The sequence below is a fragment of the Glycine soja genome, chromosome 4 (assembly GCF_004193775.1).
Source record: "Glycine soja cultivar W05 chromosome 4, ASM419377v2, whole genome shotgun sequence".
NCBI lineage: Eukaryota > Viridiplantae > Streptophyta > Magnoliopsida > Fabales > Fabaceae > Glycine > Glycine soja.
In genome coordinates, this window is record NC_041005.1 from 38,304,529 (window position 1) to 38,318,186 (window position 13,658).

At 31.0% G+C, this 13,658-nt stretch overlaps 1 protein-coding gene across 1 annotated transcript; it reads right to left on the reverse strand.

Annotated features, from left to right (window-relative positions):
• Positions 1-7,439: 7,439 nt before the first annotated feature.
• LOC114408171 lies at positions 7,440-13,170 on the reverse strand. The gene is made up of 4 exons (XM_028371262.1): positions 12,702-13,170; positions 10,808-11,448; positions 7,783-8,108; positions 7,440-7,687 (listed from the first exon to the last, which is right to left on the reverse strand). The coding sequence occupies exons 2-4, from the start codon at positions 11,417-11,419 to the stop codon at positions 7,567-7,569; spliced, it is 1,059 nt and encodes a 352-aa protein (XP_028227063.1). The 5' UTR covers positions 11,420-11,448; positions 12,702-13,170; the 3' UTR covers positions 7,440-7,566.
• Positions 13,171-13,658: the final 488 nt, after the last annotated feature.

Here is a 13,658-nt window from a genome sequence, read left to right on the forward strand (position 1 = left end):
TATGTTACTTGAAAGTAACATTTTTTAAAACGTTAATTTTTAATTTTTTATATTTATTTTCTTTTTGTCCTTAAATATTTATTTGATTTACTTTTTAATCTTTTTGTACTTAAGGTAAAATTTTATATTTTTTATCCATCATGTAAATTTACAATTTTTAGCTAATTCAATAGATAATTTTATCAAATACTTATAATTTACTAAGATAGTTTTTCAACTTTTAATTAGCTTTAAGTCTCCAACTAGCTTTCCAATTAATTTTTCCAAACATAAGCCAAGTGCTCGGTAAAATTAACTATTGAAGTAGTTAAAAGTATAAAATGACAAAAAAAAAACAAAAAAAATCAAGACAAGATAATAAATATATTTAAGGATAAAAAATGAAGAAAATATAAAAAGATCGAAGTTAGAAAAGTGCTTTAAAAATGTCACTTCAACTAGCATTTCAAAAAATGTTAGAAATTACTAAAAAGATTATTTATTGAACAATCAAACAAAATTTTCAACTGGTAAAATAAGTTAAAACATAGCTAAAATATCTTGGTGAACATAGTCTTTTGATAACAAAATTATAATAAAAATGTTTGGGTAGATAGTCACTTCTGTCTCTAAATGTATAATTCGCTTACAAATGTGTCGTTGAAAGATGACAATGCAAAATTTAGTCCCCAAAAGTGTAAAAGGTGCGAAAAATATATCTGATCGTTAACTTCCGTTCATCACCATTAATAAAATAGCCTACGTGATACAAATGGACAAATCTGTCATTAAAATAATTGTCAACGTGGTCATTTTTAATTGTTAGCATAGAGACATATTTGTCATATAATATTTTATTGACTTTTCGTCTTCCCATTTCGCTTACAAATGCATCCCTGAAAGATGAAAATACAAAATTTAGTCCATCAGAGTGTAAAAAGTGTGACAATTATATCGAAACATTAATAGTAGATTGTGACTAATTATTATAATTTGGAAAAAATTATAATGATTGGTACACTGTTACAATGTTTATTTTGGTAAATTAGTACAATGTTTATTTTGGATAATTTCTATTGTCAGACAAATTATGGTTGATAATCAATATTATCGTTATTATTATATTTGTTTTAAATTATGTTTGCCAATGTATTATTTTAAGTGATCATTGTAATGTTATGTTTGTAAGGATAAAAAATGACAAAAATTTACTCTAACATTATATTTTACCTTTAAATGAAATGAAATTTCGGGTTTAAAAAATTAGTCTAATAGAAACATATTGATATTTAGGTCCAATAAAAAATTAGTGACATTTTCGTTCAATAATGGTAATTTATTGATATTTTGGTCTAATAGAACGTACTGACATTTAGGTCCAAAACAAATTACTGACATTTTTCTCCAATAAAAAAATATTGATATTTTCGTCTAACAAAAAATTACTGATACTTACGTCCAAAAATGGTATCTTACTTACATTTTCATTCAATCTAGTCAGTATTACCACATTGGCAATCGTTCCAGTGACAAATTCGTCTGTCTGTGCCACATAAATTATTTTATTAAAGGTGACGGACAAAAGTTAACGGTTAAATGTATTTGTTTCACTTTTTACATTTTTGAAGACTAAATTTTGTATTTTCATTTTTCAGGAATAGATTTATCAATAAATTATATATTCAGGAACAAAATTGACTATTTATAAAAAAAAAAATATTTAATGACACTGTTTATTTGAATGGCTATTGAAAGGCACAAGCATGCAAAACTACAAAAATAGAGGAGTGCAATCAAAATGGTCCTAACAATTAAAAAAACTTACTACAAGGCAACCGCCAAACTTGGTTCATGCAAGTCTCGGTTGTAAAATGTCTAACTCAAAATGAAATTGAATTTAAATCAAATTGATTTTGATGAAAATTAATTTTAAATTAAATTAATTTTGAAGTACTTTGCTCAAGTTGATTCTCTTCAATTTGGATCGTCTTAATAAAACTTCACCAAACTCAACCAAAATTGAAGTATTTCAATCATTTTGAACTTGTTTTTCTCTTAAACTTAGACCCAAATCATATTCATAATCATACCCCTAAGGCCATATGAACTTTGTGTCCAAGAGTCGTAGAAGCCGAGGAGGATGGACAACAAGAACTTAAGGAAACTGGACCATGGTCCATGGCTTAGCCTTTCAATGCGACAGAGCAGCATATGCATGGACTAGCTACCACCGCATGCATGCATGTTAGGGCATAGCTCATAGCTACAGTTCTCGTGGCCCTCTTCCTCTACGTAATTGATTGCCATACTGTCACTATTGAATTGGTGTATAAACTTGGTGCACCTGCTCCATCATGGCTTTGGCTCCTCGTTTCCCCACGAAAGCACTATTATTAATTTTATTATTGCCAACTCACGAAGTACATGCCACAAATACCAGGAAAGAGTCTCTTGATCAGTCAAGAGTTTGTTGAATCTCACGTGGTGGGAATGGTTGAAATTCTGCCAGCTAATTTTTTGTCATAAATCATAACCTCCACCCTCCACGTCAATAACGTACCTAAGCTGTTGCTCACTCTTTGGGATTCAAATTCAAATCTTCGGTATCACTTTCTATCTCACACATATCAAAATTAATTTGACACGTCATTTAAAATGACACGTATGCTTGTGACCCAATTCTCAAATTACCCTTGACACATTCCTAACCTTTGGATAAAGAATTTTAAAATTTCATGGAATTTGAAATGTTTAAAATTTGAATTGTTTTGATTTTAATTTTCTTTATTTTTCAAATGCTTTATTTGGATAAATCAATTTAAATTTTTTCATTTTAAATTCTTTATTTGGATAGGGTAATTCAATTTTCTTCATATGCAAAATTTCAATTTTATATTTTAAATAGATGAAATTTTAATATTAAACTTTACAAAAAATAAACACAATCTAATTTTGTAATATTAATTAAAAAATATTTTCAATTTTTAATAATTTATAAATATAAAATATTGATAATTTTAACTAGGGTTGTTTTACCTGATCACAACCAATGATATTTTTAAACCAACATTAACCAAGGATATTTTTCGGTCGACATCAAATAAGGTTTTTTTTTTTGTAAAAGTATGTTGGGAATATTTGTCAGCTGACGTCAGTCGGAGCTATTTTTTGGCTAACGTTAGTTGAGTCTGTTTTTAAGCTGATGTTGTCTAGATTTTTTTACAAACGTCGGCCTAAAAAATCCTAGCAGGCGTTGACAAAAAAATCTACCTAATATCGGCTAAAAAATAGCTTGGTCAATGCTGACTAATAGAACCTACCCGATGTTGGCTGAAAAAATAGCCATGACCAATGTCGGATAAAAAACCCTACCCAACATCGACTATAAAATAACCTTGGCTGATGTTGGCCAAAAAATAGCTCTGACTGATGTCAACCGAAAAAACTCTAGTGGATGTCGACTGTAAGAACCTAGTCGATGTCGACTAAAAATAGTCATGCTCGATGTCGATCAAAAATAGGTAGCTGGTGTTAGCAGAAAAAACCCTAGCCAACATCAACCAAAAAACCTAGTTAATGTGGTTAAGAAATAGCTCTGGCTGATGTCAGCCAGAAAATCCTAGTTGATGTCAGCAAAAAAATCTCAACCGACGTCGACTAAGAAAATCTAGTTGATATCAGCCAAAACATCCTAGCTAACATCAGCTAAAAAATAACCCTAGCCGATATTGGCTAAAAAATAGCTTTGGCTGATGTTGGCTGTAAAAACTTAACTGACGTCGACTAAAAAATCCTAACAGGTGTCTACTCAAAAGTTAGTCATGACCGATGTTAATAGAAAAAATGTAGCCAACGTCGACCAAAAAAATTATTGGTCAACATCAACTGAAAAAACCTGGATGACAACAAAAAAAAAATCCTTGGCCGACTTTAGCAAAAATTTCCCATGACTGACGTCAGTGAAAAAATAACCCTAACCAACATCATCTAAAAAAAATCTTAGCCGATATCGACAAAAAATAACTTTGTTTGACATCATACAAAAAAATTATGACTGAAAAAACATCGGCCAACGTCAGTGGAAAACAACTTATGTCGATATCGGCCATAAAAACTTTGGTCACCCGTAGTTGTGAGTGTTGAGCAATAAAGAGTCACGAGCAAGAACATGAGTTAGAGTGAGCATCTTCGGAAAAAGAATTTCAAATTCTATATTTTTTGAGAGAATTTGAAATCTTTCTGTTTTAGTCAATCAAAATGATTCATAAAAATACCAAAAATTAAATCTCCTTTCAAATACTCTATCCAAATAAGCTATTTTACCATGAATCATTTTAAATTCCTTGAAAAAATGAATTCCCCTATTAAATTGCTCCATCCAAACACACTGGTAAATGGAGTGGACCAATGAAAAAAGGGATATGTTTAATTTGTAAAATATAAAAGACTGGACAATACAAAAATATTTGTCTAACATTTAATTTAAAAAATGACCGAATGACAATACAAAATAAAGAATGATGAACTAGACAAATACCAAAAAACTTGTAACTCATTAAATTTCGTACAACTTTTTGTCTAGTATCTAACAAAAGTAAAAATACAATACTATCCATATTTTCTTAGTTTTCATTATCCTACATTTTTTTCTTTTTCATACGCACTCCCTTCTCTCAACCTCCCTCTCTCTAAACATCCGTTCTTTGCTCTTCCTTTCCCTCTTCTTCCCTTTCGTTTTTCATTCTTTCTTTCTTCTTTCTACTGGTTTGTTTCACTTCACCTTGTCGATGAGCACCTTGGCTGCTAGCGAGGACCGTATGGATTGTTGTTGTTCCCTTTTTACTCGTTCTTTCTTTTCATTGTTAATTTATTCAAATGTTTCCATTGCCATCTTCATCCTTCTCGCTATGTTTTTTTTCTTTAGGCCAACATAGGTGAGGCCGCATCGCGCCCCCGTGCCGCCACTACCATCACCGTGACCCTGTGGCGGCCCCACACTGGTAGACCTTATGCATGGTGGCATCAGGGGCTACGCCTCTTCCCTGGAGGTGCCTCTTCTTTGTTGCGCCGTCAAGGTGTTGTTAATGCACCTAGGGTTTTCCAATCCATTCATTTACTTGCGAGTTGAGATGAGTTGCTCTAACTCGGTTCCAAGCCTAGCCCAAAAAAAATAATAATAAAAAAGAATTAAAATGGGCAGGAAAGGTAAGCCTAGTCTGAATTAAAATAAATACTGCTAGTTTGAATTGTTTCTTAATTTATTATATGATACTTATAATATATAGTTAAAAATGTATCAACATAATTAATAAATTGTAAGTTTTTTTTATATAACAATAAGTCTAAAATAATGCTTTAAATATATCACAAATATTAATAAATTATAAATATTAGTAAAGCATGATAATAAATTTTATGTTAAATAATAAAATAATTTAAAAAGTTTCAAAATCTTGTTTTGTATCTTTTTTTAGTGCAAATCAAACTATCGACTCTGATACCAATTCTTTTACTCGTCTGAGCTGGTCACTACGTTGAACTATCGACTCTGATACCAATTCTTGGGAATCTGAGGGGTAAACGCTTGGGAGATTTTCACCAATGGACCATGAGCAACCACAAAAAGTGAACTTGACATCACATTTTAACTCAAAATCTTAAGGCTCAAATTTATGGGTCTTATCCTCATTTATATGGTGCTCAACCTTTCCCATTCGTATCCAATGTTGAACCTCACCTTACACTTGTACTCTAACAATAACCTTTGTGAAAATCTTCGTTCTCTGATAGAGCTTATGGTATATGCATTTGGCAACTTGGGATGGAGAGAGAAAGGTGACAATAATACTCTTCTTTTCTTAGTGGCATTCCACTACGTGTACGACCGATGGTCTTGTAGAGAATATGCTTATTTTTGTCTTGTCTTATTACACACTTGAAATTCAAATGATTAAACAATTCAGAATATACGAGGGAATAAAGATACATAACATTTTAGCATGAATCATCCTCGTGAAGCAGACATGTGCGCTATATGATTGTTGGACGATAGAAAACTTATATAGAAATGTTGTGTTTCTTATCTCCAAACTAGGTGTTTAAAAGAACTCTGTATGTAGGATGCTAGAATTTACAAACTCTTGAATGCTTGTTCAATTATAGCACATTGGATGCTAAATAGTCTTTTATGCAAACAAGTTAAGAGTTGTATTGGACGCAAGATATAAATAGTAGTCAGAGTAATAAAGGTTTAAAGGATTTCAATATATACTAAAGAGGTCTTGGATGATAGTATTTTTGTAAAGCTTAATGAAATTGAAATCCAATAGTCCATCAAATTTAATACATTTGTTACCATCAAAATCATGCATAGAGGTTTTGAGGAGTTAGACACCGTCTAATGTCTTTGGTTCTAACAATTCTATGTGGAAAAAAACTTCCAAAGAGAAAATAAAGAGCAAGATGAACTTGCAAAAAGGAGTTGTGAAGAAAGATAAAGTGATTCTAGGGTTCAAATCTTCTAGATTTATACCTAATTTTGCTATTTAATTATTAAAAACAAAGAATTATTAAAATATTGTTCAACAGTAGTAGCATCAAGGTCGCATGACAAGAGGGAAATACTCATTCTTTATACCTTTTCTTATACTTACACCTGTTTAAGAAATGATATAAAAATAGCTATAATAAATTGTGCAAATAACTTAATTAAAAAGATCCTGGTGAAGAAAGAAGAAAGGGAATCATAGAAAATAGAAATTCATACATGGCCAAGATATTCTATAATCATCTCGCACTTATATTTAAATTTCACGGGTGGATTAGATGCATCTCGGCTTAATTTTTTTTATAAAGGATTAATTATGTTTTTAGTTTTTTTAAATTTAGAGATTTGTCTTTTTTAGTTTCTAACTTAAAATTTATATATTTTAGTCTCTGAACTTTACAAAATATCTTTTTAGTTCCAGTTGATTGATTTTCTGTAGTTTAGAGACATAGTTTGTATTTTTTAGTTTCTCAAAATAAAATTTATATTTTTTAGTCCTTTAAATTTAATTGTTGCTAATTAATTTTTGATGATTTAAATGTATAATTTATGATGATTTTTTTACCGCAGGAGGAACTAAGAAAAATATTCCATGAGAAACTAAAATTTATAAATTTTAAATTAAAGGACTAAAAAATTAAACATCTAATTTAAAAAACTAAAAAGGCTATTTAAGCCGAATCCTCGTAAGCAGCCAATTCGTAACAGTTTAGACAAAATTGGCAAACTACCACTTACAATTCAGTTAAGGTAAAGTATGGATAGTTTCAGAGCAATATATCTTCCTAACTATAAACACATTTTGGAGAGAAATTTGCACACTTGGTTGTATTATATTACAATATAAAAAAGGGGGGAAGGGGGTATAAATAAATAAAACCAAACACAGTCTTTAACTAATGAGTCATCAAAATGGAGATGCCAAAAATAATTTGATATGACCACATGTATCCTATATTTATAACACCATCAAAGTAAACACCGCATACTAGTTTTTTCTGAATAATCTTCACTGCCAGTATCTGCTAAACTGCAAAATTTTAGCAATCAACTTTGCAGCAGGGAAACCAAACCCTTATCTTCTGCCATCGGTCTTTTCTCAATTGACTTTTATCAGCTTCCAACATTCTCTCGGGACTTCCATTCCATTCTGCAGGTAATCTGTAAATCATGCACAGTTAGGCCTAAATAGTTATAACCATAGATAGCTTGTGTAATGCCAAAGAGAGACAGAACTTATAGTATAAGAAACTTACATGGGAAAAGCAAATGAATGAGTACTGCTTATGCTATCATTAGAGTGATGAGAGGCACTGCTAGATGTTGTTGCAGGAGCAGCATATGGTGTTCGACCTACAGCACAGGAACAGGAACAAGTTTCTTGAGGATCATTTTCTTGTCTTTTGCCCGAACCAGATGGACTGTGTGAGTTTGCCATCTTAGATCTACACATGATTGTGTCAGCAATTTGAACACAATCTGAACAACTTGGAAACTCCACTTTGCTGCCAATTGTACCCAAAAATGAATTTATTTGCCAATTCTTGAAAGATCTTGAAAATTCTGCTTCCTTTGTTAATGCCTAGGGATTGTAAAAGACAAAATGGTTCAGCAAATTCAGAGATAGCATTTTCATTCAAAGATGACAATTAAAGCTATATTTGATTTTCCATTTGAGATGCCCCAAACTCAGTTTGAAGAATAAAGTTGGTGACATGCGTTATTCTTTATAGTACGTTTGCACATTAAAAATTGTTAGGAAAATCAGTTTTATAGAAGCAAGACTTGGGTTACTTTTGCAAATTTAAGTTTAACCCAAACTTTAAGTTTGAAAACTTTATTTCAAACATTCACTAACTTGTCTTTAATATTTAATGGAAGAAATCAAGTTCAATTTTGTAGGTGTGTAAAATTTCATTGAGTTAACAATAATTACAAATGAGATTAGTCTCTAATTCAATAAAATAAAAAATATTCGTGATCTTTAACCTAGGACCCAAATAATCACCATATTTACTGAATTTGCAGTTAATGTCAAAGAGATTAGACGTTTGAGTTGAGTGAAGTATGGAATAAGTACAATGACAAATAATATTTGCAATTGATTCATCTTAAATCTCAATCATCAAAACAAATACAATTAATACTTTTTCCCACACGCTTAACCTCCAAAACTTATAAGAAATACTGGGTCCATCCCAAAAACCTAACAGTAAAATGTAACATCATATCGATATAACTTTTGGAATTAGTTTCTAATCCACTACAGTTGTTCTAGGTTCACACTCTAACTAACATTTAAGAATAAGATTACTTTCATTATAGCATGGTTACAGTATTAAACATGTACATTCATGCGCCATACTTTCCAGAGCCAGAAGAAAAATAAACCTAGCTAGTTTACACACTGAGTCCTAAATTGTAGCTACAAATGTGACAAATCAGCTCAGAAATAAAGCATGTCCCTTTCAAGAGACAATTGTATTATCAGGATTCAGTTCAGTAGCTAAAACTCAATTTAATCATTGAAACAAATAGTGAGTTTGGTGATTATCATAATAAACAATAACAATGTTATCCTCAAAGGAAAAAATAATAATGTTATGGGGTACGAATGACTTTTCACAAAGGGTTATGAAAGACTTTTTAATCTATCAAGAGAGAGACAAAAGTTGTTCAAAGAAATTAAAAAAAAGAAGCTAAAACTTAATTTAATCATTGAAACAAATAGTGAGTTTGGTGATTATCATAACAAACAATAACAATGTTATCTTCAAAGAAAAAAAAAATAACAATGTTATGTGGTATGAATCAAAGGTATCAAACTTGAGAGTTTATGTAGACTCGTGAGAGTTCTATAAATTCGACTTGTGGACTCAACTCATAAACTCATAAGAGTCCACTTCATATAAAAATAATAACAAAATATCTATAAATAACATATCAATTAAATATTTCAATAATATAATAAAACAAAATAGTAAATCATAAATTTCACCATACTTAAATAACCAAGTCTAGTAAAACATCACTACTAGATAATAACTTGCAGATGTTATAATAGTGATAAATCATTCTCATTGAGGATTTGATGTTATTAGAGAACAAGAGTTTGATGTTATTAAAGGTGAGAATTTTTGTATTTGAAAATAACACACTAAAGGAAGATATGTTAAACACTAAACAGACAAAAAATAATCCAAAATGACTTATCTTTTGGTTTAATTTTTTTAACTTGCTGACTTGTTGACTTGATAGTAAACTTGAAAGTCTACCAATTTTACTTAAAATTTATAGAGTTTACCCAGAGTTTCCTAAAAAAAGAATTTACTCAAGAGTCAACTTTCAGATGGTAAGTGAACTCGTAAACTTTTAAGAATTAACAAGTTAATTCGAGAGTTTGATAATTATGTTACGAGAGTCTACTAAAATGACTTTTCAAAAAAGTGTTATGAAAGACTTTTTATTTTAATCTATCAAGAGAGAGAGACAAAAGTAGTTCAAAGAAATTGAAAAAAAGAAGCTCTTTTAAAGGAGAAATTTCACTTTCTTGTGTTTGACCAAATTAATAAGCATTTCCCATCAAATAATTGGCTGTCATGTTATGATTCAAGGGTGGTCCAAACTTTAACGAATTTTCTAAAAATGCTTTTTCATGAGTCCTTCTCTATTATTCTCCAAAATTTCAAACTGACCATGACAAAATATAGAGTATAGGCTTGAGTAGCCAGTAAACCACACACGTTTCTAAATAAGTAAATGACAACTGACAGGATCAAAAGTTCAAAATCAAACAGAAGATAACATATGAACAGAGAAAAAACAAAAAGACTTTCTCATTAATTTTACTTTTCTTTCTCATAAAAGCAAAGCAGAGTTTCTGTTCTGTCGATTTTTCATTTTTCTTATAACTGGCAAGGACACGCATAAAGCTAATCTATCCATTTTCTAGTAGTGTAAGTGGAGGTGGTGCTGCATCTAGTTTTTTATGTCCTTTAGTAGTTCAGTAACAGTGTGTAGATGGCAGGAGGTAACTCCCTATATGGGTATTAAGTCTTGTTTCAATCTTTTTATCAATCATACAATCAAGCATATTAAACAAAAGAGAAGATATACACCGATGTAGGTGGTTTAACCAACCATGCTAAAAGAGAAGACAAGACTCCACGGTATATTTTATATTGCTTAGAATATAAGTATTATAGTCTTAGTGACAATATTCTAAAAACAATTAACTCTTTGTCCAAAGTGGTATACAGGCATGAGATTAAAGTGTCTCACCTCTCTAAGGGTCTCTGGTGTTGTCTTCTTTGTGAGGTGGTCAATTGAAATCTTGTATCCTGAATCCACTTCACCATCCATCACTAAACCTCTTGAATCATAAAATTCCATTGCATCCTTAAGGGTAAGAGGTTTAGAGGCATACTCTGGCCCATTTGAATTGATTGACATTGCTTCCATAGTTCTTAGATTTGAATCTCTTCTGCTTGTCATGTCATTCTCAAAGTGACGTGACATTATATCATGATCTAATGCGCAATCTTCTGACATACACTTGCCTTCTGGTGACACTCCCTTACCAATGCAATTGTCCTTGACAAACTGCTGATGGTCCTCTTGAATAAAAACAACAAGCTCTGGTATATCATAGTCCATGACATTCATTCCTGCAGAAAAGTTCTTTCCTTTGCTATACCCTGACAAGTCCCCTGAAGCATTAGTAAAATGCCCTACATTGAACAACCTCTTTATTGGAATCTCCCTTGTCCTAAAAGTATTATTAGAATTACCCTCCAGTCTGTCCCTTACAATTTTCTTGTGTTCTTGACTTCTTTGATCTTCACAATGAAATAAATGTGCATGTTTCATGCTGCGTCCTCTTGAATTTTTCATCTTGCCAAAATTATCGCATTGTCACTACACTGCAAAATCTGGTGGTGAGGTTTGCAGGATAGAATTTGATAGGAAAATAGTGGTTCACAGTTCACACAGCAAGTAGAAATATGCAACCCAACACAACATATGAAGGTTTTAAACTGTGGTCACGGTAACAATTGCAGTTTGTCAAAATTCTTGACATAGCAGAAAATTAAAGGAAATTACAGCTGATGCAGTCAAAATCGCAGTCACAAACCATTTTTTAAAACCTTCATATAGTTAAACATGTTGGCAATCTATTGATTAGGAATTTATATACCAAGAACATACAAATGTGAAAGCACTCTTGAATAAAACTAATTAGATTAACATTATACTGTAAAATAATATAAATATTTGGGTGTAATGCAACCTATAACTATTTTCTCTTTGTTGATGTCAAATACATACAAAGAATTAATGTAGACATTTACAGATGAGAGGACTGAAGAAAATTAGGAATTTAGGAATGAATTTATAAGAAAATTATTTCAAAAAAATAATTTCTAATTTTTTTTCGCTGGAAATTTCTAATTTTTTTTAACAATAATTTCAAGGGGATACCAACTGTAGGGGAAAATGACTACGTACCCTTGTAATTGTCAAATTCAAGGGGCCAAAGGATTGACAATCACTTTCAGTTTTCAGGGAAATCATTATTGCTGCAAACCGATAAATTACTTTGATTTCCTATGTTTATCTTGTTTCAAACTGATGAAATCAATATATGAAGGAAAGGGAAATAAATTTGAGCAAAGAAAAGTAAAAACAACACATGAAAGAATCCTATCTGTGCAATACACTATTTGAATACAGATAATAAAAGGATAATGATGGGTAGAATACTTAGTTTCCAAACAGAATGATCGATAGAATCTTCTAGGGAATGGGAGCCTGTAACGTAAACCACGATAAACATAGATAGCCTAAATTTGCGGGGTATAAAATAAGAAATAAAAAAAATCCCAGAAATCATATCACTGATGAAAGGATACTTTAGCCATGGCACAAATGCAGACATCTAAAGCTACATCTTTAGTCATGTTCCCCCCCTTCCAAGAGTGATATAATTATCTCAATAGATTTACAAATTTACAAATTAGAATCAAGAATCAAAATTGTGTTCTTTAACATTCTGAAAAGAAATAACTCATGATGAACAAACCCAAAGAAATATTTATGCAAATTGATAAAACAAAACACGAAGCAAGCAACAAAAAAGTCATAATCAGAGTGATGTGAATCCAATTCCAATTACCAATATGTGATGTCTCCGAAACAAACTCAAAAGTCAAAACTTTCTCCACAGCATCGTCTCATGCTTGGTTTATGCCTTATGGATCATTTGCAACTCCAGTTACTAAGCCGCTGGAAAGAAAACGCAGAGTTATGGCCACACTGGTTTCGATAGAAACGGTTAGTAGAAAATAAAAATAAAAAAGTGGAAAACAATAAATGGACGGTTCAGAATAATTAATATCCGTAAAAAAAATACCAAACAGCCAGATTTCACAACAAACAACACAGATATTGCTTGTATATCCTCTAACATGATTCATACATGGCATGCATTTCGTGGTTTCTCATGGTTCTTCTGTCCATTCCTCTGTGACATGCTCTTGCTGTTTGGTGACCAAGAAATTCGCATGATAACAAGATAAAGTAGAATGAAACTTTTGTGAGTTTTGAATATATGATTTTTTTAGTGGGGTGTGTATTTTTCTTGAACGGTGATGCAACTCAATAATGATGGCTATTCATTTCAGCGAGTAAATATGTAGATGCATGTATAAGTAAAATTTTTAATTTTGAATTTTTGTTGAGACATTAATTAAATTTCCATAAAAAATTGTTGCCCAAGGGGAAGTTTCATTCAATGGGTTCTCTGGCCTTCCTTCCGACCTGTGTCATCATCCATGCTTATGGTTATCATGTTTTTTTATTTGAGAAGAAACACAAAATAGTCTTTCATCTTGAATTGGCACCTAATACATATTTCTTCAACTTTTAATTCCATATTTAATTAGAGGAGATTTTCCAACCTTATAATATATTTTTTTAAAACTCAGAATAAATATAGTTAGATAATTTAATTACATAAAAATAGTTTAATGACGATACATTAATAAAAGATCATCGTTGGTATAATTTTTAAAGTAGTTATTATATAACTCAATAAATTTATCAAGCATGGTCATTTGTGATCATATGTTAG